This window comes from Mytilus californianus, unplaced genomic scaffold (assembly GCF_021869535.1).
Source record: "Mytilus californianus isolate M0D057914Y unplaced genomic scaffold, xbMytCali1.0.p SCAF_3, whole genome shotgun sequence".
NCBI lineage: Eukaryota > Metazoa > Mollusca > Bivalvia > Mytilida > Mytilidae > Mytilus > Mytilus californianus.
This window is the reverse complement of record NW_026262679.1, coordinates 47,684,526-47,710,649: the sequence shown is the minus strand read 5'-3', so window position 1 is coordinate 47,710,649 and position 26,124 is coordinate 47,684,526. Positions and strand designations below refer to the sequence as shown.

Below are 26,124 nucleotides of genomic sequence, written 5' to 3'. Positions count from 1 at the left end.
CAAAAGACTATTCAATGGTCATCGACTAAAAACAGATGGAAAAGTAAAACAGGTGAAAAATGTACCTTTTACTCTGACAATTTCAAAGTTCACTTCTGTTGAAAAAGGTGCCAAAATTGTTTTTTTTTTTCATCAAAACTATTGCAAACTTACCTATAATTCTTGTCAATTCTTCTTATGTATACAACCATCAGAACCACAATAAGTATAAAAGCAACTAATGCTGTAATACCTGGGATAAGTCTTCCATTTATGGCTTCTTTTTCTGAAAAAAATGCCATATAGAAAAACTGTCAGCATGTAATTCAATTCAGTTTGCTGTGCACTTTGGAATCATTTTGATAAACATATGTTTAGTCTTGTTCTTCCCTTAGCGGGATTCGAAACTTGCTTTTGTGACATCGTGGCATCACCGCCTGCACCGTGTCCAGCGCCCTTGACCACTCGAACACCGAGGCTATATAAAAATGTAGCTTTCGGTGGTCGATGTAATGCCATTTTCTAGTTGGCTTTTTCTAGGGTTGTAGCACAGTACACGACGTATAGTCGCAAGTAGATTTTTGTTATTTAACAATACATAATTACTCTTTATTAACAGCATGTCATCAGACGTTGTTAATGACGACGTCGTCAAGGGCTTTCGATTTACAATTGCATCAAAGCGTGAAAAAGCTAGCCAACTTTTTATAGTGTTTAATCGATAAATACGTAGAAGCATTTAACTACTATATTTTCATATTTTAAAATGTAATACGAGAGTGAAAGATTATATAAATATTCAAATAAGATTAAAGACATCGTATTGACTATTACAATTTGCTAGTTGGATGTTGTTTTAACTCCGTTACTCTTTTTAAATAGAAAAAAATATATCATTATTATTATTAAAGTCTTTTGAATTATGTATATCTTTAAATTTATATACTACTGTATGTCATATATGTAAATATGAATACAACAAATACATGTTAACATAAATCTTACTTTCAAATGATTTGAACGTGATGCTTGGGTCTATTCTTTCACAGCGTTTACCTATATACCCAGTGTAACATCTGAAATAAGAAATATAACTATTCAAGAACTTGCAGTTCCTAAACAGACTTTGTAAAACGTCACCAGTGTCTGAGCAGAACGTTGATGAACCAGGGGTATGTCAAAGAACGTCTCGTCCTTTTTCTAAAAAAATCATTGGAAGGTACCAAGACCTTGTTGATAAATATTCCGTATCATCTTCACAAATAATACACGATGGTCTTGAAGTATAGTTTATGCGTACTGACGTTGTTTATCATCTTAATAACGTGTTATAGTATTCTTTTATTTGTCTTTATTAATATTAATTTTACTGTTAAGTCTGTTTTTTGTGATATGCATTTGACGTGACTCTGTACTTATGTATCCCGTCATACTTTGAACGACAAAATTATTTTATTTTATTATTATTACTTTTACTGTTGAGTCTATTTTTTGTGATATCCATTTGACGTGACTGTACTTATGTATCCCGTCATACTTTGACCGAAAAAATTATTTTATATCTACCTAGGTGACGTGAAACGCGCGATTCTACGCCAGTACGTAAAACCTTCTATCCTTTATGGGTGGATTTTACATAGATAAATAAAATCGTATAATAAAAAAGCAAAACGAGGATGTTAAATTTGATTTATGCCTTTTTGTGCTTCTTTGTTACATTTGTTTGTTTTTATAGTGATTAAGATGATAACACAATGTTGACTGCTGTACCCTTATTTTTGATATTTTTACCTATTGTGTCTGATTATTTTGTTCACACATCGTTATCAATATAATGGAATTTGATGCGACTGTCATACAAGTGAGAGGTTTAGCTAGCTTTAAAACCAGGTTCAATCCACCATTTTCTACATAAGAAAATGCCTGTACCAAGTCAGGAATATGACAGTTGTTATCCATTCGTTTGATGTGTTTGAGCTTTTGATTTTGCCATTTGATTAGGGACTTTCCTTTTTGAATTTTCCTCGGAGTTCAGTATTTTTGTGATTTTACTTTTTGCATATGCATCAATCCGCTTTTATCATCATCATGAAATACTTTTCATATGTTTGAAACTTGTTTTTTTTTCGACTTTTTCGAGCAGTTACAAAACGCTTTAGCGGTGTTACAAAACCTGACCTACAAGTTAGGTATTGCATGGTTGAAAATTTTGTTCGTGGTTTTGCTATTTCTGCGTACTTTCGAAAAATGAGAAATTCTAAAAGAACTAGAAAAAAAGAAGAGCTAAGGTAAGTATTGGACTCTGGACTGCATTTAACGAATATCCAAATCCGATCTCAGATGTGCACGTAGTCTTCTATATTTATTTTTCACATGATTTTTTCAAATATTTCAAAAGAATATTTATTTATGTTATACATTATATCAAGCAGTCAGTAACTCGAGAGTACAAATAAAATAGAAAGAGGTCTAAAAATTTGAATATATAAAAGTGACACTTTTAACATTTTGTGCGTCCGAACCGGTTTTTTTCTGTGTTACATTTTTCAACCCTTTAACTTATTTATATATAGAACTTTTTGTTACATCTTAGACCCCGAGTTGTGAGGTTGTTCAATAAGTGAAACTATCGACATATTAGGTTTAAAAGATAAATTTCTGTTTGTTTTTTTTTTATATAAATTACGTTCTTACAATTTGCCTACAGTTTAATACCAACTTCCATGGACGACAAAATAAAGTGCGTGAAAGCAAAATCTTGGATGGAATAAACGACGACTTTATAGAGCAGTAGATTCAAACTGATATAAAATCATCTTAGAAACGAAGCGTTGGTGCAAGATATGAATGTGACCAGTTTGCAAATTATATGAAATTAAACTTCATTATAGTACAATAACTTGCAGGATGTTGTAAAACTACTGCATTCAGTGAATAACAGAGAAATTTATCTCTCACAAAATACACTCATCATAGATACCAGGATGTACGCCAGACGCGCATTTCGTCTTCAAAGGACTCACCAATCGGTGACTCTCGAATCACAGAAGGTAAAAAGTTGACGAGCATAAAGGACCCAACATTCCTAAAGGTTTTGCCACATACTAACTTTCCAAACTTGTTACCAGAAGATCTTAATCTCTTCAACCATTTATGTTCATCTGTTAGCCAAAATCCAATACAAATTATCAGAAAAATTTAAATTCTCATTCTAAGTCAATTCAAACTTTTGCTGTTTACACGTTAACTTTACAGATTTTAGTTTAAACTGATGTGTTAAATCCAAATGTTTTTTCATAAATTCAGATAAGTGACAATTTTAATTGTGATATAAGCAGATTTTAAAATAAATACTGAGAGATTTTCATGGAACATAGCAATTGTATACAATGAAGTCTTGAAAGCACAATTTTCTTTTTGCACATTCTGTAAAATAGATTTTAATTTTTTTTTTTTTTTTTTCAAATTACATTTAAAACGTTAATTATATACTGTACACTTAGTGTACTATTCACAAACTTCCGTTTTAATAAAGAAAGGAAATTAAAAAGTTATGATAGTTTTGGCACTGAATACAAATAGGCCTTTTAAGATTATCATTCAATCATAGATAAGTGTTCGTAGTTTTCACCACTATTTTCAAGATAAAAGATTTTAGAAGTTTCAATCTTTCAAAAGCCTGGTATCTTTCATGAGTTTTTTTTTACGCCAGTTAAGCAATAAAATCATTAAACAGCACAATTTTAATTGAAACAGAACACGGAAAACAAATAAAGTTGAAATTTATCTCCTTAATCTTACATATGAATACGACGGTCATATCATGTAGGAAAAAAATCAAATGTTCGAAATAAGCATGCGTGTTGATCCTTCTACACCAAAAATACTGTACAAACATAATGACAAAACAGATGTGGTATCCTTGGCTTTCTTAATAACTGTAACGGTACTAGTTTTAATTTAACAAAATGTGTTTTTCGACGATCGATGTCTCGTCAGTAATTACCGAGGCCAAAATATTTGAAATCCGAAATTCAATTCTAACGTTACAAGCTGATAAAACCTAAAGTGACCAAAAGGTAAAGCCCAATTCGGACAAATACAATGCAAAATCCAATAATCTTCAACAAAATTGGGGGGGGGGGGGGGGGGGGGGGGGGGGGGTGGAGAAGTTTTTTTCGAATGTGAAATCTTATCATAAAGGACGCGGTTTTATGAAAATGTCACTTCCGTCCAATAAATTTTTAATGGTACAAATAGTCATGATTAAACAATATAAATGACATTGTGAAAGTGAGATGCCATTGTTTAAAAACATCACAAGACAATCTAATAAATTTCACGATTGCATTTTTCTAGACTCCTCTTCCAAATAACATTCCATAAACTAATTAAGGATTTTATAACTGTTTTATCATAAAATCTGCAGACGATTGATCCAAGCATAGAAAAATCAGAATAGTAATGACCGTTGACATATTCTTTCATTTACTTTTCGTTTCACTCTCCGAATCATTTTATTATTCTACCCTTGGATTAGGTTATGTTCTGGTTTCTTGAAACGGGTTTAGCCCTTAACAAATGTTTTTACAAACCCGACGCATTCTAGAAGTGCCAGTCTCATGTCGTCAGCCTGTAATTCAGTGGTTGTCGTTTGTTGTTGTATATCAAATTTGTTTTCGTTTCTTTTTTGTCCATAAATCAGACCGTTATTTTTCTCGTTTGAAGTGTTTTACATTTGTCATTTAAGGTCCTGTTATAGCTTAGTATGTGTTATGGATTTTACCAATGTTGAAATCTGTTTGATGACCTATTGTTCTGCGTCATTTTGTTCTCTGGTGGAGAGATTGTCTCAATCGCAATCATACCACGTCTTCTTATTTTTAAATAACTACTTACGCACATCGCACTATTCTATCTCCTTTATCTACAGCAAAGCAAGATCCCCCATTCAAACAGGATGATGTAAGGGTCTCATTATCTGTACAAACTTTTGAGTTGTTTCCTTGAATAGTTTGGTTATTTACTTTGTAGATTAGTTCAGGTATTATTGAACTGTCATAACCTCGCATACAAGTAGCTGTAAGTAAAAGCAGCATATCATAAATCGCATCCGTCCGACGCACTTTTCAATTTACAATACTACCTGTGACATACTCTGATTAATTGTGGCCATAAAAACTATGTGCACCATGATGGCCCTATATGTCCATAATAATACCCCCTGTTGCTTAAATAATACGCAAGGTAATAATCAAAACCTAGTCAAGGGTAAAAGGAAATCATGATTGCATTTAAGTGGTAAAATTGAATAGCTGACAAGTAAAGTGTTTCATGTACATTATAAATGTACACGTATATGATATGTTTCAAGTAAAATATATGTATTTGCCAAATTTGATTACTGATATAATGACAAGAAAATTAAAAGATAAAATAAAATAACAGAAATTGTTGATTATTTAGCTTAATAATATTTTTAGAACAAATTGTCTCGTGACCTCAGTTTTTATTTGTAGCTTATACTGTCATGACTGTTTGTTTTGCTGTTATACCTTTTAAATGATTCTCTCAATTTAAGTATTTCCTACATGTATTTTTTTTGGCAAATGAAGATCGAATAAATGAATCTCATCTTTTAATATATTGCAAACTTGCAGAGTCTCCAATTTCTATGAATCTTATAATGTCTGCCTTTTTCTATTGAAAAGATGTTTCTCAAACTATTTTCTAAATTCAAAATAGTTAGGAATTAGAGATACTGATCTCCATTCACCATTGTTCAAAATTAAAAAAAACCTCTGCCCTCAGTTTTAATGACTGTTTTATAAATGAGCCAATGTTTTTAACATGTTCCATGAAAGAGGGGTTAAGCATTTCTTTTACTTTTTATTGTTCTGGGGTAAGAGACATAACTATGAGAAGGTAAACAATTTTCAAAAAGATTATCCCTTAGTTTTTTTGATTAATTTTACGTTCAAAGAGGAAGTGTTTTTCATCTTCTAGCAAATGGCACGGTTAACATATTATATCTTTATTAGTGTCTTTTTTCTATTTCTCAATTATGGTCACTAATTCTTAATTAAGTGCAGTATTTTCTTATAAAAACGTCATTGGACGCTAAATAAAAAAAAAATCTCTATCCAAGTTAAGTTTTAAATTCATCAGTAAAGTTACAGTTTACAATTTTCATCATAACTTTTTATTCTATTTTCAAATAATTTCTTACATTTTTCTTCAAATTAATTTGAAATCAAGGGCTTTAAAGAATTTACTTCAATCAAGTCCCTACAATTTTTAACTTTGTCTAAAAGGTCTGGGTTGAAAGAAATATTCTTGGCATATGTACATTAAGAATATGTACCATGCGAGTCCAGCAGTTTTGACAATATAAATGCTTCTTTAAGTAAAGGATTATATTTTCAGAGTTCAGTCATAAGATATTCGTATTTTATAACTTGCATATGTATGTATTTTCCGAAAATATATCCATATATATATGTATAGATTATAACATGCCCTTTTCCATATTGGCCCTGTTATCATCCCGAGGCTTTAGCCATGTTATAATCTATTTATCACATATTCAAGTTCTGCAGAAAAGAGAAAAAAGTTCAATTATAACAATTTAATGAAATATAACAGGTAAAATCTTAAAAATTTTATCACTAAAAGTTTTATCACATTTTCAAATTTAGTTTTTATCATTTACTCCATAGAAATTTATTGTCACATTTCCACTTACTTTGGAATATGGCAATACACAATTGCGTAATTCTCCGGCACTTTTTAACCACTCCTTTAGAATTTTAATGTCACTTTCAGTTTTTTTCCTTGTGTAAGCGTTTTTCATTTGCTCTACAAATTCTGCCGTATCGCTTTCCTCCACTGCGATGAAACGAGCACCGTCATTGTTCGCCATTGTCGTTAAGGACGCAATGACGTCACGTCATTTGGAATCAGGGCACAATAACCAATAACCTCTTTTTTGCCCCGGGCAATTTTGAGGCTATTACATATGCAAAAACCCAACGTATTCGTAACAAATATGTGATAAATATATATATATATATATATAATATTAAATTTTTGAAATCAAAATCGCTTGATATATAAATCAGAATAATTCAATAAATATTTTTTTAATAATCCTTAATTATATATTATTGTTAGGACAAAAACCAGGAAATTATTGAGCAAGGGGGAAAAACATGATATTTAGTTTAGATTCATAACACCATTGGTAACAAAGGAGGATAATTAAATAAACAGAACATAAAATGATTTAATTTGATAGTCCATAAAAAATTTCACAATCTATAGATGTGTACTTTATTTTTCCTGGAGGAAATTTTAGCTGTTGACTGACAGAAATTAGCCAAACTGAAGATGTCATATTTGATTGGTTTACAATAGTTTCAATAAACAAGACATTTTTTTTTGATAATTACTTTTCATAAGATTAACTTTATTCAGAGATCTGCAAATTCTTCATAAGCATTTTTAATAAAGATTAATAATCTAATTGTTATGATATACTAGTATATTCTGAATGTACGACAGAACCTAAGTGAACAACAAATATGATACTAACTTATATGCATCAGATGGGCATTTGGAAAATTAAATTCTCTTCATTGATGCTATAGGCACAACTCTTGTTTTGAGATTTGAAAAAAAAAAAATTAACAAAATTCGTTTTTTTCAAAATCATATTTGTACTTTTTCTAAATAATAATACATTGTACAACTTTGGTATCAAAATCTATTGTAAAGAATTAAATAATGATAATTTTATTGTTACGAAAACAGGCTTGTTAAATTACAGGCTTCGTGTTGTCTATAAACATACCATTTGCATGATTAGAAGTTAATAATAATTGATTTAATAATTCAAATGAACAATTGACCTCAAAGAAAGTGATGTACCATTACTTTTTTTTTCTAAAAAAATTATTATTACAAGGATTCTATTTTGTTTTCAAATGCTAGTCAATAACTTATGATATCTTTGAATTTTTGTTTTATCTATTTTGTGGCTATATTTCTTAATATCATGAAGTCATTCAAATAAAAAAAACTTTAGATAAGCCATATTGACAAATAATTTTGATTAAATCATTATTATATTTTTAAAAAAGACAGTTGGTCACAAGACAAAGAAGAACAAAGATTGGTTAACATCGGAAACCTGGCAAAAAATTGAAGAAAGAAAAACTATAAAACAGTAAATGCAAAATCCAAAAGTTAAAAGATCAACTACAAGTAACATACAGAGCAAAAGACAAAGAAGTTAAAAGAAGTGATGGAAAAGATAAAAGGCAATATCAGGAGGACCTAGCAAAAGAAGCAGAAAAGGCAGCCATTCTGGGAGAGTTGAGTACAGTTTACAAAATCACCAAACAACTCTGTGGAAATCAAATGCCCAGACAGCACATGTAAACGACAAAAATGGCAAATCATTGAAAACAGAAAGGGAACAAGCAGAAAGGTGGGTCCAACATTTCAAAGAGGTATTAAACTGCCCTGAGCCTGATATCATAGCTAATCCTGAACCATCAGAAGATGATTTAAACATCAACACAGAACCACCAACTATAGAAGAAGTAAGAAATGCCATTAAATCATTGAAAACAGGGAAGGCACAAGGCATTGATTCCATCCACGCAGAGATGTTAAAGGCAGACATAGATACATCATCCAAAGTACTCCACAATCTTTTCCTTGTCATCTGGAAAGAAGGGGACATTCCATTAGACTGGAGCAAAGGCTTGATTGTGAAATTACCAAAGAAAGGCAATCTACGCAACTGTGACAACTGGAGAGGGATTACATTACTCTCTGTCCCTAGTAAGGTATTTTGCAAACTTCATCTAAAAAGAATTGATAAAATTGTGGGTGAAAAGCTTAGAGAAGAACAAGCAGGCTTTAGAATAGGCAGAGGATGCATTGACCAAATTTTCACTGTGAGGAACATCATTGAGCAATGCATTGAATGGAACACACCACTTTCATTAATTTCATCGCCTTCAAAAAGGCCTTTGACAGTATACATAGAGAAACTCTTTGGAAAATTGTTAAATCATATGGAATTCCACCTAAAATTTTGATGCTAATAAAAGCCCTCTATAACAGCTTTGAATGCAGTGTCATCCTTGATAGCTCTATCTCAGACTCATTTGAAGTTTGGCCATCGACTGAATACAAAGACATACAACATCAGACAAGAAAAGGGGTATCCAGTGGACCATGTTAAACCAGCTAAAAGACCTTGAATTTGCTGATGACATTGCCATATTATCAACAACAAGTGAACACCTCCAGGAGAAGACCAACATACTTAACAACTATGCAAAGCAAACTGGTCTGAATGTTAATGCCAAGAAGACCAAGGTTATGTCAATAAACACTAGAAATACAACACCAATAACAATCAATGAGCTGCCAGTGGACAGTGTTGAAGATTTCACTTACCTTGGAAGCATCATAAGTCAAGATAATGGGACAGGAAAGGATAAAGGCAAGACTATCTAAGGCAAGTGCAACATTTGCAAGACTTCATACAATCTTGAAGTCTAACCAGTACAGTTTAAGGACCAAAGTGCGAATTTACAACAGCAATATAAAATCTGTCCTACTGTGTAGTTCAGAAACTTGGCGTGTTTTAGTTAGTGACCTTCAAAAAGTAGATGCATTCCATACTAGCTGCCTAAGAAAGATCAACAGAATATTCTGGCCAAATAAGATCAGCAACAAGAGCCTTTTGGAGAAATGTAATTATGCTAAGAGCATAACAGCAGAAATCAAACAACGAAGATTTAGATGGTTAGGCCATGTACTGAGAATGCCACAACACCGCACACCTAAAACAGCTGGACACCACCAGGAAAAAGGAAACCAGGGAGACCTAGAATCACCTGGCGAAGAACTGTTACAGCAGAATTGGAAGCAATGGGTTACACCTGGGGCCAAGCCCAGTACATGGCTAAGGACAGAGAGAAGTGGAGGCAGTTTGTTGTGGCCTTATGTCCCACTGGGGATGAAGAGGATAAGTAAAGTAAGTAATATTTTTAGAAGAAGATTTGTATACAAGTTGTTTAACATTTTAGATAAAATATGAAATAAGTCTTTTGTAAATTACAGAAAGAAAATATTATCATTAATAAGAATTGTAGCTCTTTCCTGTGTTTTTTCCCTGCTTAGTCCATTGGGAAAATGTAATAATAAAACATCTTACTGCCTATGTCATAAGCATTATGAAAAAGATTAAAATGAATTTGCTACAATATAAATACTTCACACTGCTTCAGAAAGGGAATTAATCACATGAAAATACAGAATGATAAAATTAGTATCCAATGTACAAAATTTAAAAAAAAATACATGTGTATTCAATATTGTATCCCCCAAATGACTAAAATTGTATCAAGATGTTGATAATGCATATACCATATCCAACTAAAAAATTGTGTTTCCAGTTGTTAAATTTGCGTATGGCGACAATTTCAAAAAACAAAAACAGGCTGTGTTCATCAAAACATAATGAAAGAAGATTGTTTTGATAGAAATTTACTGATGAGAATTTTCTTTCTGTCACCATTATCTAGTAATCCAAAAGTAACGCTTAATTTTAGAGGCACCGATGAAGTCAAACTATTGTTACATCATACACAATACACAGAACTTGAGCCACTGGCTCTGTATAGAGAAAAACCATCATTTTCTGACTTCATTTAATGGCAAAAAGCCTGCCATTTTCAAAACGGACTTTTAATGCAGGATATAGAACGGTTTTTGTCAGAATTTTTTATATTCAATTTAACAAACTTATATTATTTGGTAAGTACTAGATAGTGTTTACGTAACGAAAATTCTCACCAACGTACGTTCATCGACACATTCTCCTTTCAGAATGTTTTAAATGACACTGAACACAGGCTGTATTAATACTTAAAATTGTCCCCATTGGTCAATTAAAAAATGGAAACAAAGCAGTAAATTTGAAAATTGGTTAACATGCTAATTATTTTCTTACAAATTGGTGAAGTTTCTGTGGATACTTATTTTTGTGGATACTTTATTTCGTGGTAAGTCCTTTCTACCCGACTATAAGACGATTTATTTTTTTTGCGATTCTCACATATTCCTGATACATTTATATAAGCAACAATTGATATGGGTGTTATTTTCCCAATGACGAAATAAATCGCTAACGAAAATTAGTTGACTTTCAGTATTCTATAATCATCATAAAAAACAACTGTGAATTTAATGAAAAACAAATCTTTCTTAGTTTCATTGCAATTTCCTTCTGAACAGATGCATGAAAATATAATCAGTACAAAATGAGGGAGACTTTTTGAATCATCGAAAATTGTGTTGTCGGTAAATTAATTGCAATACTCATAGAAGAAGACCCTAAAATAATACTGCACGAATAACAATGAGATGAAGAACAACGATCAAGAGTTGTTGTCGTTTTTTTCTAAACTATGTTGAAGTCCTTTCCTTAATCACAAATTGATTAAAATTGTTATAGAGTTGTCTCTCTTTGCCTGTTGTTATTGTAAAACACAGATACAAAGATTAAGATACTACAGACTTTCTGTGTACTATACTCAGTTGTGTAGAGGTTCTATCCTCTGTTATTCATTGATAACCTTTACCACTTATACAAAAAACAATCATTCAAATTAAACATACATTTTATTATACCAACTTGTATTTACATTTTCATGACTAGAATATACATTTTTACTTTGTGGCATTACTTTGGTTACAAAGTATTCTATAATATTTTGTTGAGGCGCCAGGGTGACTACCGATTACCTATACACAATGGCTATCAGCTGACCTATGTTGACATAGTGTCATAAAACCCCTGGTAGTTAAACACGGTTACACCACCACCTACCATGGGGAGTTACCGGAGAAAACACTCGTATTACCAATGCTCCAGTTATTAGTGCCCCACCTGTAGGCCTCCCCTCTAAAAGATGAGGTGGAGGAGGTCCCAGAGTTACCCATCTGTAGACCCCACCGTTACCACTAACAACATTTTCCAAACCTGCAAATTGTAGAACTTGTCAGGCCCAGGGCAAGGGCCGAGTGAAATAATCCCCCAATCACTACCAGTCTCTCTGGACCGCCACATGAGAGCCCAAGTCAGCTACCAAATCTGACTTGGGTTCTCACCTCCAAAAAATTTTAATTATTGAAGCATTGTGGAAAAATGGATTTTTTTGTGCGTAGAAAAGACTCAACCCCCCACCCCCCTTGTATATTATTTAAGAAAACCTGATTTCCAGTTTGTGATAAATGACTTCCATCTGTTCTGTATAAAGACACTTCACTTGCCCTAATGTTCTCATGTAAAATAGCTTTCCCCCCATTTTCGATTACAAAGTTTTTGACCACTGAATTAACCCTTTTCCTCTTCTGTTCGATTATTGGACCCGCATTTAAAGGGGCAAAATGCCAGTATCTGCGCTGTAGCATTGAAGTCAAGATTATAATAACATTTTTGAATAAAACCTGGTAACGTAGGATAAAACATTTTACATTTTCAATTAAACCCTTCCCTGTCAATTCTAAATCTGTTAAATCATTAGCTCCACAGTGAATAATCATGAAATTAGGAGGAGGTAAAAATTTCCTTTTCGCATCCAGTAGGGAGTCCAAATCTTTTAACTGTAAACCAGGTTGACCAATCCAGTATGTTGTGACTCCTTTGGAATCTAGTCCAAGGTTGGCCCTACCATATTTCTTTGCCTCTACATTGGCCCAGTGAACAAGGGAACTTCCAACAATCCATAAAATCTTGGGACCTTTGAAAACTTGTAGATTGTTAGCCTTTTCGTAACTAGAAAAAATGCAACCTAATATAGCGAGAATAAGCCTGCGATTTCCATCTGCCTAATTTCATAACTACCGCCTCTAAGACCCCTGCCTGGCCATTTCAGTGGCACCCCCAATTCTAAAACTATGTGACCTAAACTGACCTTTACTGATATGAAGAAAATTTAAAGCCTTTTCCAGTATACTGCTGAATTAGTATCTAGTTAAGGGCATACAATTATAATGTATAAAAATATCTTTATTGTTACAGGTAGGTCGTACCTTTAAGTAGTCGTTAATGAGTCGTAGCGGACAGTAGTTTTTTGTATTCCCAAGTATCAGACATGCAATAAAGTAACGGACCTTCCCTTTTGGTCAGTTTTTGACCACCTTACTCTCAGCTCCAGGACTGTTTTCTTAACAAAAATATCAGCAATTGTTAAGTTGGAGCCATTTAAAACAGACTTGTATTGAAGTAGTGATTTCCCCTACCCAAAGCAAACCAAAGAAGGCAACTGACAAAACTGCTGAAAATAACGCAGCTTCATATTTATTCTTGCATACTTTATCTAAACAACTTATCATATCTGATAAAAATTGAAATGTAATTGGTGCTCTAATGTCATTACGTTTCCCTCCTTGAATTCTTTTTATTCCCTCTAATGCCTTGCCAATTATAAAGAATTTTGAAGTATCCTGTATGCCTTGTATTTTATGGTGATATGAAACTCCTGATATATAAGATGATATGGTACCCCCTGAAAGACCTTGTACTAAAAAAGCTATAAAATTTAGCAAAGCATTGACTGGCACTGGCCTTAGCTGTTTCTATTTGTATGATGATCAATAATCACAAAGTTTTGACAGAGCCAAATTGTATGATTTTTGTGTATTGTTGGACACACCTTGGTTGACAATATAATCCGCCACCTGACTTAAATGTTCCAGATCTGTGTTGGAATTTTGGTTGGCCACTGGTCTGCTTCTGGAGCTAGGCTTCTGAACTTTCCCCACTGAGAACGAGAAAGACAATTAACAATTTGGTTTTGTTTTGAAGGGATATAACTGACGTATTATTTTTTAAGCTCATCAAAACCTTTTGTCTTACTAAAGTCATAACTCTACTTGATTTGCTAGTTTTCATATGAATGATTTGAACAACCGCCTGATTATCAACCTGAAAAATAACTTTTTTGTTAACAAGTTATGATTCCCAGGACATAAGTGCTGCTACAACTGGAAACAACTGTAACAATGTCATATCTCTGGTGATTCCAGTTTCAACCCAATGTTTTGGCCATATGCCTTGGGCCCACTGACCTGCAAAATAGATTCCATGCCCACCTTTGGACCCCCTGCACTATCCGAGAACAACTCTATTTTTCGTTTGATATCCATACATTGTCGGTTATTACAGTGACACCATTGTATTGTTTTAAAAAGTCTACCCAAACTTCTAAATCTGCTATCATCTGCTTGTTTACTCGAATTTTGTAATATGATTTTCTTACCCCCTTAGTTGAATTTATGAGTCTGCGGTAGAAAGTGCGGCCTGGAGCAGCCACCTTGCAAGCAAAATTCAGGAGCCCAAGAAGAGATTGCATGTCCTTATGAGTATTTTAGAACTGTCTAAGTTATCTCTGATTTTTTGTGAGAGTTTGACAAGTTTTTCATTTGGAAGCCGCATGATTAAATTTTTCGTATCAAATTCTATACCCAAAAAAATTGAGTAATGTAGTAGGCAAAGTAGTCTTATCACTAACAAGAGGAACACCTATTTTATCGCATACCTCTTTTGCTGTATTATCCAATGCAAAACTTTTGCAAATTTCTCCCAAAGGGCACAACTGATTGAAGCCCCTATTGGAAGCATTTTATTTGGATAATATTCACCCTGAAATTTTATCCCCAACAAGTCAAAATCTTGCGGGGCAATAGGCAATAAGCGGATAGCCGCCTTTACATCACACTAACTTAAACGGGCAAATGTTTTGTGTCTATTAATCAAACATGCTGCTTCGTCCACTGAACTGTACTGCACTGAACAATGATCGTTATTAATAAAATCATTTATTGAATTATTCTCAGGATAGGATAAATGTTGAATAAGTCTAAAATCCCCTTTTTTGGCACTAGCCCCATTGGTGATACCTGAAGTGTTGGAAAAGGCGGGAATCTGAAAGGATCAGCAATGCGACCCAGTTTAACTTCCTTCATTAATTTTTCTTTAAAAATGTTGGGTAGCTGTATTGCACTTTTTAAATTGGAACTTTCCCTTGGTTCCTTTGAGCAAAAATATTTTAATGAAAAACCATATTTAAAACCAGATTTAATTCCATGTGCTACATTTTTATGTGGGTAAAATTCTAAATAATTTTCCAAGACAGATACTTTAACAGGAGTATTTCCTAATGAATAACAATTAATATTTTTAGTTACTTCTTCCTTGAGCCCGGTTATTACATTGGGCATTTCTGTGTTTGACACTGCATATTTCATATACATGTTTAAACCTGATAATATGTCAGCTTCTTGTCCTTGTGTCTCCACGTGTTCCACCTCCTGTCTTTTCCTGTCCATTCGTTTGCGTCCAACTCCGTCCTTCTTTTGAGTCATGTCTACGGTCCGAACTCCCTGTCCTTCTTTCCTGCTGGTCGTCTTCCTCTTCTTTCCAATGGCCCTTGATGGCGATCCCCTGGTATTTCTTTTGTTTGGCATCTTTAAGTTTTAGATAATTAAACTATTTCCTGCAGCACCTGCTTCGTTGTCGACAACATATTAACAAGTGCTAGATACAGGAATTCCAAAATTCAAATTCCATGCGAGAGCGCCATCTATGACGATGCCATATATGGCAATGCGCTAAACAGTGCAACACCCACACAAATATTTGACTGAATTAAACCAGATTATTTAAAATATAAAATTTTGATAATCTCTATTAAACAATATTGGATACTACAACTCAATATGTCTTATATCGAATCAATAATGTTAACTTACCTGTATATACAATCAGTAGACACATGCATGAACATGGGCTTAATAACTGCATGTCTGATTCCCTGAAAATATATAAATATTTTTTCAGAATTACATTTCATTATCGTAATTTTAAATGTGTATTTTGTTTTAGCTATCAAGATATAATACCAAAGCATGAAGAAAAACTCAAAAATGTATGAAAACGGAAACGAGTGCAAAATATTCTAGCAATTTCTCTGTATTATTCTTTGATGAATGTACTTTATTGTTTGGATGTTCCTACTGTTAAATTAAAGAGATTTATCCGCTATTTTGATAAACATATATATATTTTTTATTTGGTACTGTTCTTTATTTAGTATAAGTTTAGAAAAAGAGCAATATTTGTAAATTTGTAAAAGAGATACCGAATGGATATTCAAACTCATAAATCAAAACCAAACTGACAATGTCATGGCAAAACACGAAAAAGACAAACAACAGTACACAAAACACAACATAGAAACTAAAGACTGAGCAACACGAACCCCATCAGAAATCGGGGATGATCTCAGGTGCTCATGAAAGGTACTTTGATACTTCTCACGTATGTGCAAACACGGTGAAAAGTCTAATTCGGAAGGTCAAGTACGAAGAAAAGAGGACGGATTTGCGGTTACAACGTAGACACATGCATGAACATGGGCTTAATAACTGCATGTCTGATTCCCTGAAAATATATAAATATTTTTTCAGAATTACATTTCATTATCGTAATTTTAAATGTGTATTTTGTTTTAGCTATCAAGATATAATACCAAAGCATGAAGAAAAACTCAAAAATGTATGAAAACGGAAACGAGTGCAAAATATTCTAGCAATTTCTCTGTATTATTCTTTGATGAATGTACTTTATTGTTTGGATGTTCCTACTGTTAAATTAAAGAGATTCATCCGCTATTTTGATAAACATATATATATTTTTTATTTGGTACTGTTCTTTATTTAGTATAAGTTTAGAAAAAGAGCAATATTTGTAAATTTGTAAAAGAGATACCGAATGGATATTCAAACTCATAAATCAAAACCAAACTGACAATGTCATGGCAAAACACGAAAAAGACAAACAACAGTACACAAAACACAACATAGAAACTAAAGACTGAGCAACACGAACCCCATCAGAAATCGGGGATGATCTCAGGTGCTCATGAAAGGTACTTTGATACTTCTCACGTATGTGCAAACACGGTGAAAAGTCTAATTCGGTAGGTCAAGTACGAAGAAAAGAGGACGGATTTGCGGTTACAACGATTGAAAGATATTAGTCGTCATCTGATTACTTAAGGCAACATTAGTTTACCGATGTTTAAATCTTATAGATTAATAACTTGTTCATTGAAACCATTGTAAACGAAATATTAACAATAAATGATTGTAAAAACTCATATAGGAAAATTATTATAAAATTATAACAATCAAAACTGCACCTTTTTGAACTATTGACCCTGCATATGGAATATATATTTCCCATTTGATAGGGAAATAAGCTGATTTTCAAGAGCTTGTATTTCCTATCATGAAATCCTTGATAGAGGGTTGCTGCTTACAAAAAAATTATTAAACCAAGACTTCCAAGTGGTAAAGTTAAAATCATCTCGTTAAAAAACGTGCGGACGCTATCACAAGTTGGTTGACAATTATGGAATATCTGTTTTGCAGATGATGACGGATATGATGCAATTGTCGTCATTCCAATTCTGTCCTCTTTTCCTCGAATGTTACAAACCAAATGAGATTGATCACAGGGTTTTGTACTAACAAAAGAAACACGACGGGTTCCACATGTGGAGCAAGACCTGTTTATCCTTCCGGGGAACCTCTGAGATCAACCTCAGTTTCTGTCGGGGTTGGTGTTGCTTATTCTTTTTCATTATGTTGTTGTTTGTCCTAATTAACCTTTTTTTGTCGTAGCATTGTCAGTTCGTGTCCAACTTATGAATATCCCATTGCTTATTTTTGCCTCTCTTCTGACTCGTGACCAATAATTATCAATGTGTAAAATATAGAATTTCTGTAACATAAGCTCCAAAGATAAAATCACTTGAAATTGTGATAATCCTTTATTTCATACTTATTTTATACATTCTGTGTTGATTCAAGAAATAAGTAAGGACTTGAATAACTGAATCTCTTAAATAACTATATAAATAAAACACTCGCCTTATATTTACAGTCCCTCTGACCATGTTATTACTGGGGATCTAAACATAATTCAACATGAACATCTCCGAAAGGTGATATCTCATGGTCCTAAGTTTAGAGAACCCCAACACATCAATTGGAACCATAACTTCAAATTATTTATGGATTCCATTGAGGACTATGCTAGAGCATGGGCTAAACGAGACGAACTGGACACTTTGTCAGAATGGGTCAAAACAATCAGGTCTCTGATAAAACGTCGCATTCATAAGTTGAAAAACTGTGTGAATGATCGACCGAAGTCCGTTTTCAGAGACACAGAGGATGTGAAATGTCTATCATCTCTTCACGATTAGTATGTTGTTGTTCCTGCGGTCAAAGAGTCAAATAATATTGTCTTTGTATGTAAATCGTGCTACTACGAATGTCTTGTAAAAGAATTAGAAATAAATGAGCCCTCAGGAAATCCCACATACAAAAACATATCATTTGACAAGGATGAGATTTTGGCGAATCATAAGTCCTTCATGGCTTCATTGAATATTACATTGAACAGCAAATCGGAGGACTTACCTTGTTTGTATTGGATACCTAAGCTTAACAAAATTCCGTACAAACAACGGTACATTGCCGGCTCATCTGCATGTTTGACTAAAGAATTGTCCATTAGATTGACAAAGATTATGTCCGCAGTGAAAGAGGATCTTCAGTAATACTGTGAAACTGTTTACTCGCGTAGTGGTATTAACCATGTGTGGATTCTAAAAAACTCTAAAGAACTTCTGGATAATTTTAAATCTCGATCTTTCTGGTAAAATAAACTCATCATAGATACCAGGATTGAAATTTTATATTTGCGTTAGACGCGCGTTTCGTCTACAAAAGACTCATCAGTGACGCTCGAATCAAAAAATGTTTAAACGGCCAAATAAAGTACGAAGTTGAAGAGCATTAAGGACCAAATATTCCTAAAAGTTTTGAAAAACACAGCTAAGGTAATCTATTCCTGAGGTAGAAAAGCATTAGTTTTTCAAATCTTCAAAGTTTTGTAAACAGTTAATTTATAATTATGAACATATCAATGATAACTCAAGTCAACACAGAAGTGCTGACTACAAATAAGTTCTATCAAAACTTTTGATTTTTCAACCCTGCATACCACCATTCCCCATGTGAAAATGAAAAATCGTCTAAAAGAAATAATCCACAATGCGTTTCAACATAAAAATGGTAGCATACGCTTTAAATTATCACTTTAGGATATCAAAACGGCATATTTTGTTAAAAGTGAACAAAAAGGTAAAACATGCTACACATAGGAGCAAGTGATCAGTATGCTGGAGTTTCTTATTGACAACATATTTGTTGAATTTGGAGGTAGACTTTTTCAACAAATTGTCGGCATTCCTATGGGAAGGAACTGTGCGCCTCTACTTGCCGACCTCTTCTTATTTTCATATGAGTCGGAGTTCCTTCAGACACTTTTCAAAAACAAGAAGATCAAAGAAGCCAGATCATTTAATTTCACATTCATATATATTGATGATGTTCTTTCCATTAACAATTCAAACTTTTCTGATTGGGTTCCATTAATATATCCTGAAGAACAAAAAATTAAAGAAATAACAGACACGGCTTCCTCTGCCTCATTTTTAGACCTATACCTCGAATTTGACATAAGCAGTCATCTCAGTACCAGAATCTATGACAAACGAGATAATTTTAATTTTGAAATTATCAATTTCCCCCACCTTAGTAGCAATATACCATTTTCACCTGCATATGGGATATACATTTCCAAACTCATTCGGTATTCAAGAGCTTGCAGCTGCTACTCAGACCTGGTAAAACGTCACCAGTCTCTGAGCAGAAAGTTGATGAACCAAGGGTATGTCAAAGAACGTCTCGTCCTTTTTCTAAAAAAGTTCATCGGAAGATACCAAGACCTTGTTGATTTACATTCCGTATCAACTTCACAAATAATACTCGATGGTCTTGAAGTATAGATTCTAGGTACTGACGTTGTTAATCAACTTAATAACGTGTTATAGTATTCTTTTATTAGTCTTTGTAATTCATTACTTTTACTATTTAGCCTATTTTTTGCAGTATCTATTTTGCGTGGCTCAGTACTTGTACATCCCGTCATTGTGTTGTTGTGCTATGGTACTTTTTGTATTCTTGTCTTTCGTTTTTGCTAATGTGCTTTGTCTTTATACATTTTTGTTTGTCTTTGTTGACATATTTGCTTGTTTTTGTAGTGATTCATTTGACGTGGCTCGGTACTTGTACATCGCGTCATTGTGTTGTTGTGCTATGGTAAATTTTTGTATTCTTGTCTTTCGTTTTTGCTAATGTGCTTTGTCTATATGCCTTTTTGTTTGTCTTTGTTGACATATTTGCCTGTTTTTGTAGTCATTAAGATTATAACACAATGTTGACTGCTGTATCCCTATTTTTGACATTTTTACCTATTATGTCTGTTTGTTTTGTTCACACATCGTTGTTAATATAATGGAATTTTATGCGACTGTCATACAAGAGAGAGGTTTAGCTAGCTATAATGCCAGGTTTAATCCACCATTTTCTACATAAAAAAATGCCTGTACCAAGCCAGGAATATGACAGTTGTTATTCATTCGTTTGATGTGTTTGAGCTTTTGATTTTGCCATTTGCTAAGTGACTTTCCGTTTAGAATTTGCCTCGGAGTTCGGTATTTGTGTTATTTTACTTTATACATAAACACAATATACAAAAGTACATTATAAATTTAAAAGGCTTGAAAGAAGTAGGAACGAGTGAAATTCTCTTAAAAGTTGAAAATCATCTAAATAAATTTTGTAATATAATTTTGGCGTTTGAGAAAATGTAAGTTCCAATTTCAATTGCTTTCATTTTAATCAAAAAATGGAGGAAACGTTTTCAAAAGGATTAAGCTTTATAACCTAATTTAGTGCATCCTGTATACTAAGACTTGTATTTATCTATTAATCATACTAGTTATAATATCGTTAAATATTGACTGCAAATTATAATATGAATCATGTAAATAGTGGTTTGAAATTATTATTGTAAGCTCAGATGATTTCGTAATATGTAGCTTGTGAATAGTGGTTTCAAATGCTTATTAAAAAGACGATGTGGTATGATTGCCAATTAGACAACTCTTCACAAGAGACCAAATGATTTTGTAGGCTCGGTTATTTTTTTTTAATTGTTATAAACATTATCAAATTTAGCGAAATCTAAAACTCATATATTTGAAATATTTTCGTGGGGCCTTTACGACCAAAACAATCTTTTTCAATTTTTTATTACAAGTACTACATTGATTTGAGTGCGAGAAATAAAACGAGCAAGCGGCATTATATATTATAAGCTAAGTATCTTTTTTTTAGTTTTAACATGACAACCGGACTTTTACATTGAAACGTTTATAAAAGTTCTGCTTACCTTTCTTTATAAGAACAGAAAAAATGAACTGAAAAACAACATGCACAGATGTTCTTTAGAAGACATTTACCTGATAATATCAATTTTAGTTGTTATGGAATTCCTACTTTTACTATTCATGCAAAATACATACATACAAGTGGGAAATCCAGGTTACTAGGAGTTTCTTTTCAAATACGTTGCAAAATTTCTTTATTTATAGTTCTTTGTCATAATTATGTACATATGTTATAAGAATAATATAGTCTTTAAAGTTTTTAACACACCCACGGTGATCAATATCCAATTGGTTTGTTTTATAGTAGATAGATAAATATATTTGGCACAGTATAAACAGGTTGTTACCACTAGAATTCTGACGTCAGAAAACATTTGCATGGTTATTTTCCAAAAATAAAATATAAATATGCTAATGAGAAATTTACCAATCGACACAGTGAGTTTACAACGAGTTTACTTTCATTTAAGAACAAGTTGAATTTGTTTGAAAAGTGTCATTTTATATTGTATCTTGGAACCTTATTTTTGATTGTTTTGTTAATTTAATGTTATGTATACAGCATAATTTTCAATTTGCAAGGTCCGGCTAAAATAATATTGCTCAATTGATTTCCACAGCTTCATATTGCCATGTGTTTAAATACACATAATGTATCTGCACTGGGTCCGTTGACGTACAAGCATTTGTTTGGTCTGCTATTAGAGTAAGTACATTACATGTTTTACTCTATTCTAATATTCCAAATAGATTGTTATAAAAAAAACTAGGACCACTGTCTATTGTTGACTATTTTGTGCTGACATCTAGTTGTCTTTTGTTTATTTTTGTCTTTTGGTTACTGTTTCATTTACATATACGCCAGAACTCCATTAGATTATAACACATCAAATGACATCATATACTTGTATTCGTAAACGAAAAAGAACGTTGTTTTTTTATTTGAAGGTCACAGTTATGCCTTAGAAACATCGTATGAATCAAGAAGTGAAAAAAAACCCTTCGGGATTAATTAATTAAATAACATTCTCATAAACTTATTACACAATGACGGAAACAATAGTTATTTCAAATGAAATTTTGACAGTGCAATGTTCGGTGCAGAATACAGCTTTATTTTATTTTTTTTTTTTTTTTTTTTTTTTTGGGGGGGGGGGGTCCTTTGATTTACTTTTATTGACCTTTAAAAAGAAAGAAGTAAGTTATATATCATAGAATCAGTCAACTTGTGTTCTCTCCAATATATTTTTCTTATTGCGTTTGTAATTGTTGATCAATTTCCCCGGCAAATATGCTTTTTTCAAAACCAGTCATGGTTTACATCCTATTTGCATATTATCAATGTAGAAGTGTGTTTTCATGAGAAGGATATAACCATCTCATATTTGTTATCACCTCAGTGGTCTAGAGGTACCGTGCTCACATTCAGTCCGGTTTGTCGTGTGCTTGGAGACATAATAATGTATCGTGGTAGATTGACATTTCTTCTTGCAATTGGGGACTTTGTCATATAGCACCTTTAAAATATGGACTAGGTCTATATATAATCATCATCATCATCATCATCATCATCATCATCATCATCATCATCATCATCATCATCATCATCATCATCATCATCATCATCATCATCATCATCATCATCATCATCAACAATAATGATAAAAACATTATTTGAACAGACACATACACCCTTCTATAGTGAACTTGATGAAACAATGAATTTAATGTTTATGTATAGAAAATGCCACTATAATCCAGGTACTATATCTGACTTATTTTGTATTCTAATTTTATTTTTTTAGGGCCCCTTCCTAAACTATCGGTAGTATTTATAATGAGCCTAATACATGTACTTAAAAAAACAAGCCTTTTTATCTATTTATAAAATCTTGATATTTTTTTTTAAAATTTTATGAGTAATTCAGAAAAGCAGTTTGGACGCTTACAATTTATAAATTTGGACTACCACATTTAAAATTCATCGGCTATACCAACTCGATCATAGATTCATAAATTAATAAATTTGTATTAAATATAAAATTTAAATTAAAAAAAAAGGATAATAATAATAAAATTAGAGAAGAACAGATACCAATTGAAAATGTTAGACTGGTTAAAGAAGGTAACTACTGAATAATAGAATTGAGAATGATAACGGGGATTGTGTCAAAAAGACAACAACCCGACCAAAGAGCAGAAAACATCCAAAGGCCACGAAAGTGTCTTCAACGCAGCAAAATAATCACGCATCCTGAAGCGAACTTCAGCTGGCCCCTAAACAATAATGTGTATTAGTTCAGCGAATTGGACGAAACACCAAACCCCAAAGCATATAAATGAACTAAAACTTTTAAAAAACACACAAGACTTACAAAGGCTAGATGTTTCTGACTTGAAATGAGAAAACAACCCGAATTTAGTTAAAATTTCGATATCCTTTTTTTTTGTCATATGTTTGATTGGATGAAATTACTGTCTAAATGTTGTGTACTTCGCATGTTTCTTATATTTATTTATTTCATTTCGTCACTAAACAATATATAAAACACTACATGAATATAAAACATAAAACATTTATTAAAACGAACTGAGTCAGTATACGGAAAATTGCCTTTAAAAAACAAAATTGCCATCAAATAATTCTGTAATGATATTAAAGTGCAACCTAAATTATAGCAAACAATTATATTCAAATATACAAGTGATTTTCAGCCAGCCAAAATAGGCTTATGATGCACTGTCATGATATGATACACATTATGTTTCCATTATTGAAAAGAAAATAAATAAATAAATAAATATAGTTTAAATTGAGACAGGCGCATAAATGAGGCGGGGTTGAACATGTTTTGTGAGATCTAAACCTTCCCCCTATACCTCTAGCCAATGCAAAATAAATAAACACCACGCAATCATACATTATACGAGAAGAACATAACCCGTATCATGCCAACAACTGGTTTTAGAATAAATGTGTTTATTCCCGATGTAAAGACCTTATGACTGTATTAATATTAATTCCAAAATTGCCATTTTTAATGAAGTGACAACATTATCGTAGCTATACCTCTTCTGAATAAGTCTGTTAAAAGGTTAGGTTAGCTTTTGAAGTGAATATCGACATATTTGTACTTTGTATAGAATATTACCATAAAAGATGGGATTTGAAATACGAATCATAGTCATTTCGTACCATAACCATTTCGTACAACCCATTTCTTACTATAATAAAAACCATTATGTACCATAACCATTTTGTACCATGACTATTTCGTACCATTTGAAAGATTATAATCTATACCATTTTGTACCATATGGAAGATTATAAGGTATACCATTTCGTACCATTGTATGCTTTATATATATATATTCATAATCCAGTATTTAAGGTAAGTTTTCTTGTGTTTAATTGCCTACCATTTGATAAAATGTACGTACAGGAAATTTCTTGATTGGTGATGAGAAAACAACCCGAATTTAGTTAAAATTTCGATATCCTCTTTTTGTGTCATATGTTTGATTGGATGAAATTACTGTCTAAATGTTGTGTACTTCGCATGTTTCTTATATTTATTTATTTCATTTCGTCACTAAACAATATATAAAACACTACATGAATATAAAACATAAAACATTTATTAAAACGAACTGAGTCAGTATACGGAAAATTGCCTTTAAAAAAAACAAAATTGCCAGCAAATAATTCTGTAATGATATTAAAGTGCAACCTAAATTATAGCAAACAATTATATTCAAATATACAAGTGATTTTCAGCCAGCCAATTAGGCTTATGATGCACTGTCATGATATGATACACATTATGTTTCCATTATTGAAAAGAAAATAAATAAATAAATAAATATAGTTTAAATTTAGACGAAAATATAGTAAGGCACGATATCAATTGACCACAGATTGTCTGATAGTAAAACAGTTCAAAATAAAGTTAGAAACAAGCTTCCTGTAAATGATCACTGGTAGCGTATTTAAATCGATGTTGTAAATGTCTCGGATGTCATTGATTAGTGTTGTTCTCAATTGTTCATCATAGCGCTTACAATACAACAAAAGATGGGATTCGTCCTTTATGGAATTGCACATTTTACATAGGCGTCGATCTCTAAAGGTAAAGTTCCACTTCGCATCCAGGCTATCAGAGACCTTTGTTGTCTTGATAAACATTTTTTCAAGTATGGCTCTGCCTTGTAGTCAGTTTTAATGTTTTTGTAAGTGCGTAGTATAGGCATATCTTCTAACGCATTTATCCTCTGCTGTTGATGCAGTTCCACGATTTTGTCATTTACACAAGATATGATATGAGTCGTTGATCGTCGTTTTGAGTTAAGGTTGGTATACACGTCTAATAGATTACATTTAGTCATGATCGTTTTTACATCATTACTCCATGTTCTTATATACCTGTTGGAAATGTTCAAGCCCAACATAAAAGCTTTGCAGCACCGCCTATAGTCAGGTATTTCACACAAGTTACATCATAGTTTTATCATGTTTCATTGAGTTTTCATGTGTATAGGAGTCCAGCCTGTATCTCCTGTGATAGCCGGGATAGGAGCGCGCTTGCCAACTCCCATATATGGTATGAAATGGTAAAGCATTTTTTCCATATGATATTTAAGCTTCCGTTAAAGATATAGACATCAAGATCGAAGGAAGATCGAGGAA

General features: G+C 32.5%; 2 protein-coding genes across 18 annotated transcripts in view; both read right to left on the bottom strand.

The window, feature by feature from the left end:
* Window positions 1-26,124, bottom strand: part of LOC127734719 (uncharacterized) — a 147,526-nt gene that overhangs the window by 29,397 nt on the left and 92,005 nt on the right. The window lies entirely within an intron of this gene.
* Window positions 1-26,124, bottom strand: part of LOC127734718 (uncharacterized) — a 57,107-nt gene that overhangs the window by 14,786 nt on the left and 16,197 nt on the right. Inside the window, exons 1-6 of one of the 5 annotated variants that reach the window (XM_052244734.1) lie at window positions 21,573-21,647; window positions 15,820-15,881; window positions 13,722-13,829; window positions 4,879-5,059; window positions 985-1,055; window positions 154-265 (exon numbers count right to left, since the gene is read on the bottom strand). In XM_052244734.1, the coding sequence (XP_052100694.1) occupies window positions 154-265; window positions 985-1,055; window positions 4,879-5,059; window positions 13,722-13,829; window positions 15,820-15,881; window positions 21,573-21,574 (536 nt within the window). In that variant the 5' untranslated portion in view covers window positions 21,575-21,647. Of the gene's footprint in view, window positions 1-153; window positions 266-984; window positions 1,056-4,878; window positions 5,060-13,721; window positions 13,830-15,819; window positions 15,882-21,509; window positions 21,648-26,124 lie in introns of those variants that run through there. The other 4 variants (XM_052244732.1, XM_052244733.1, XM_052244736.1 and 1 more) reach the window with 4 other exon arrangements.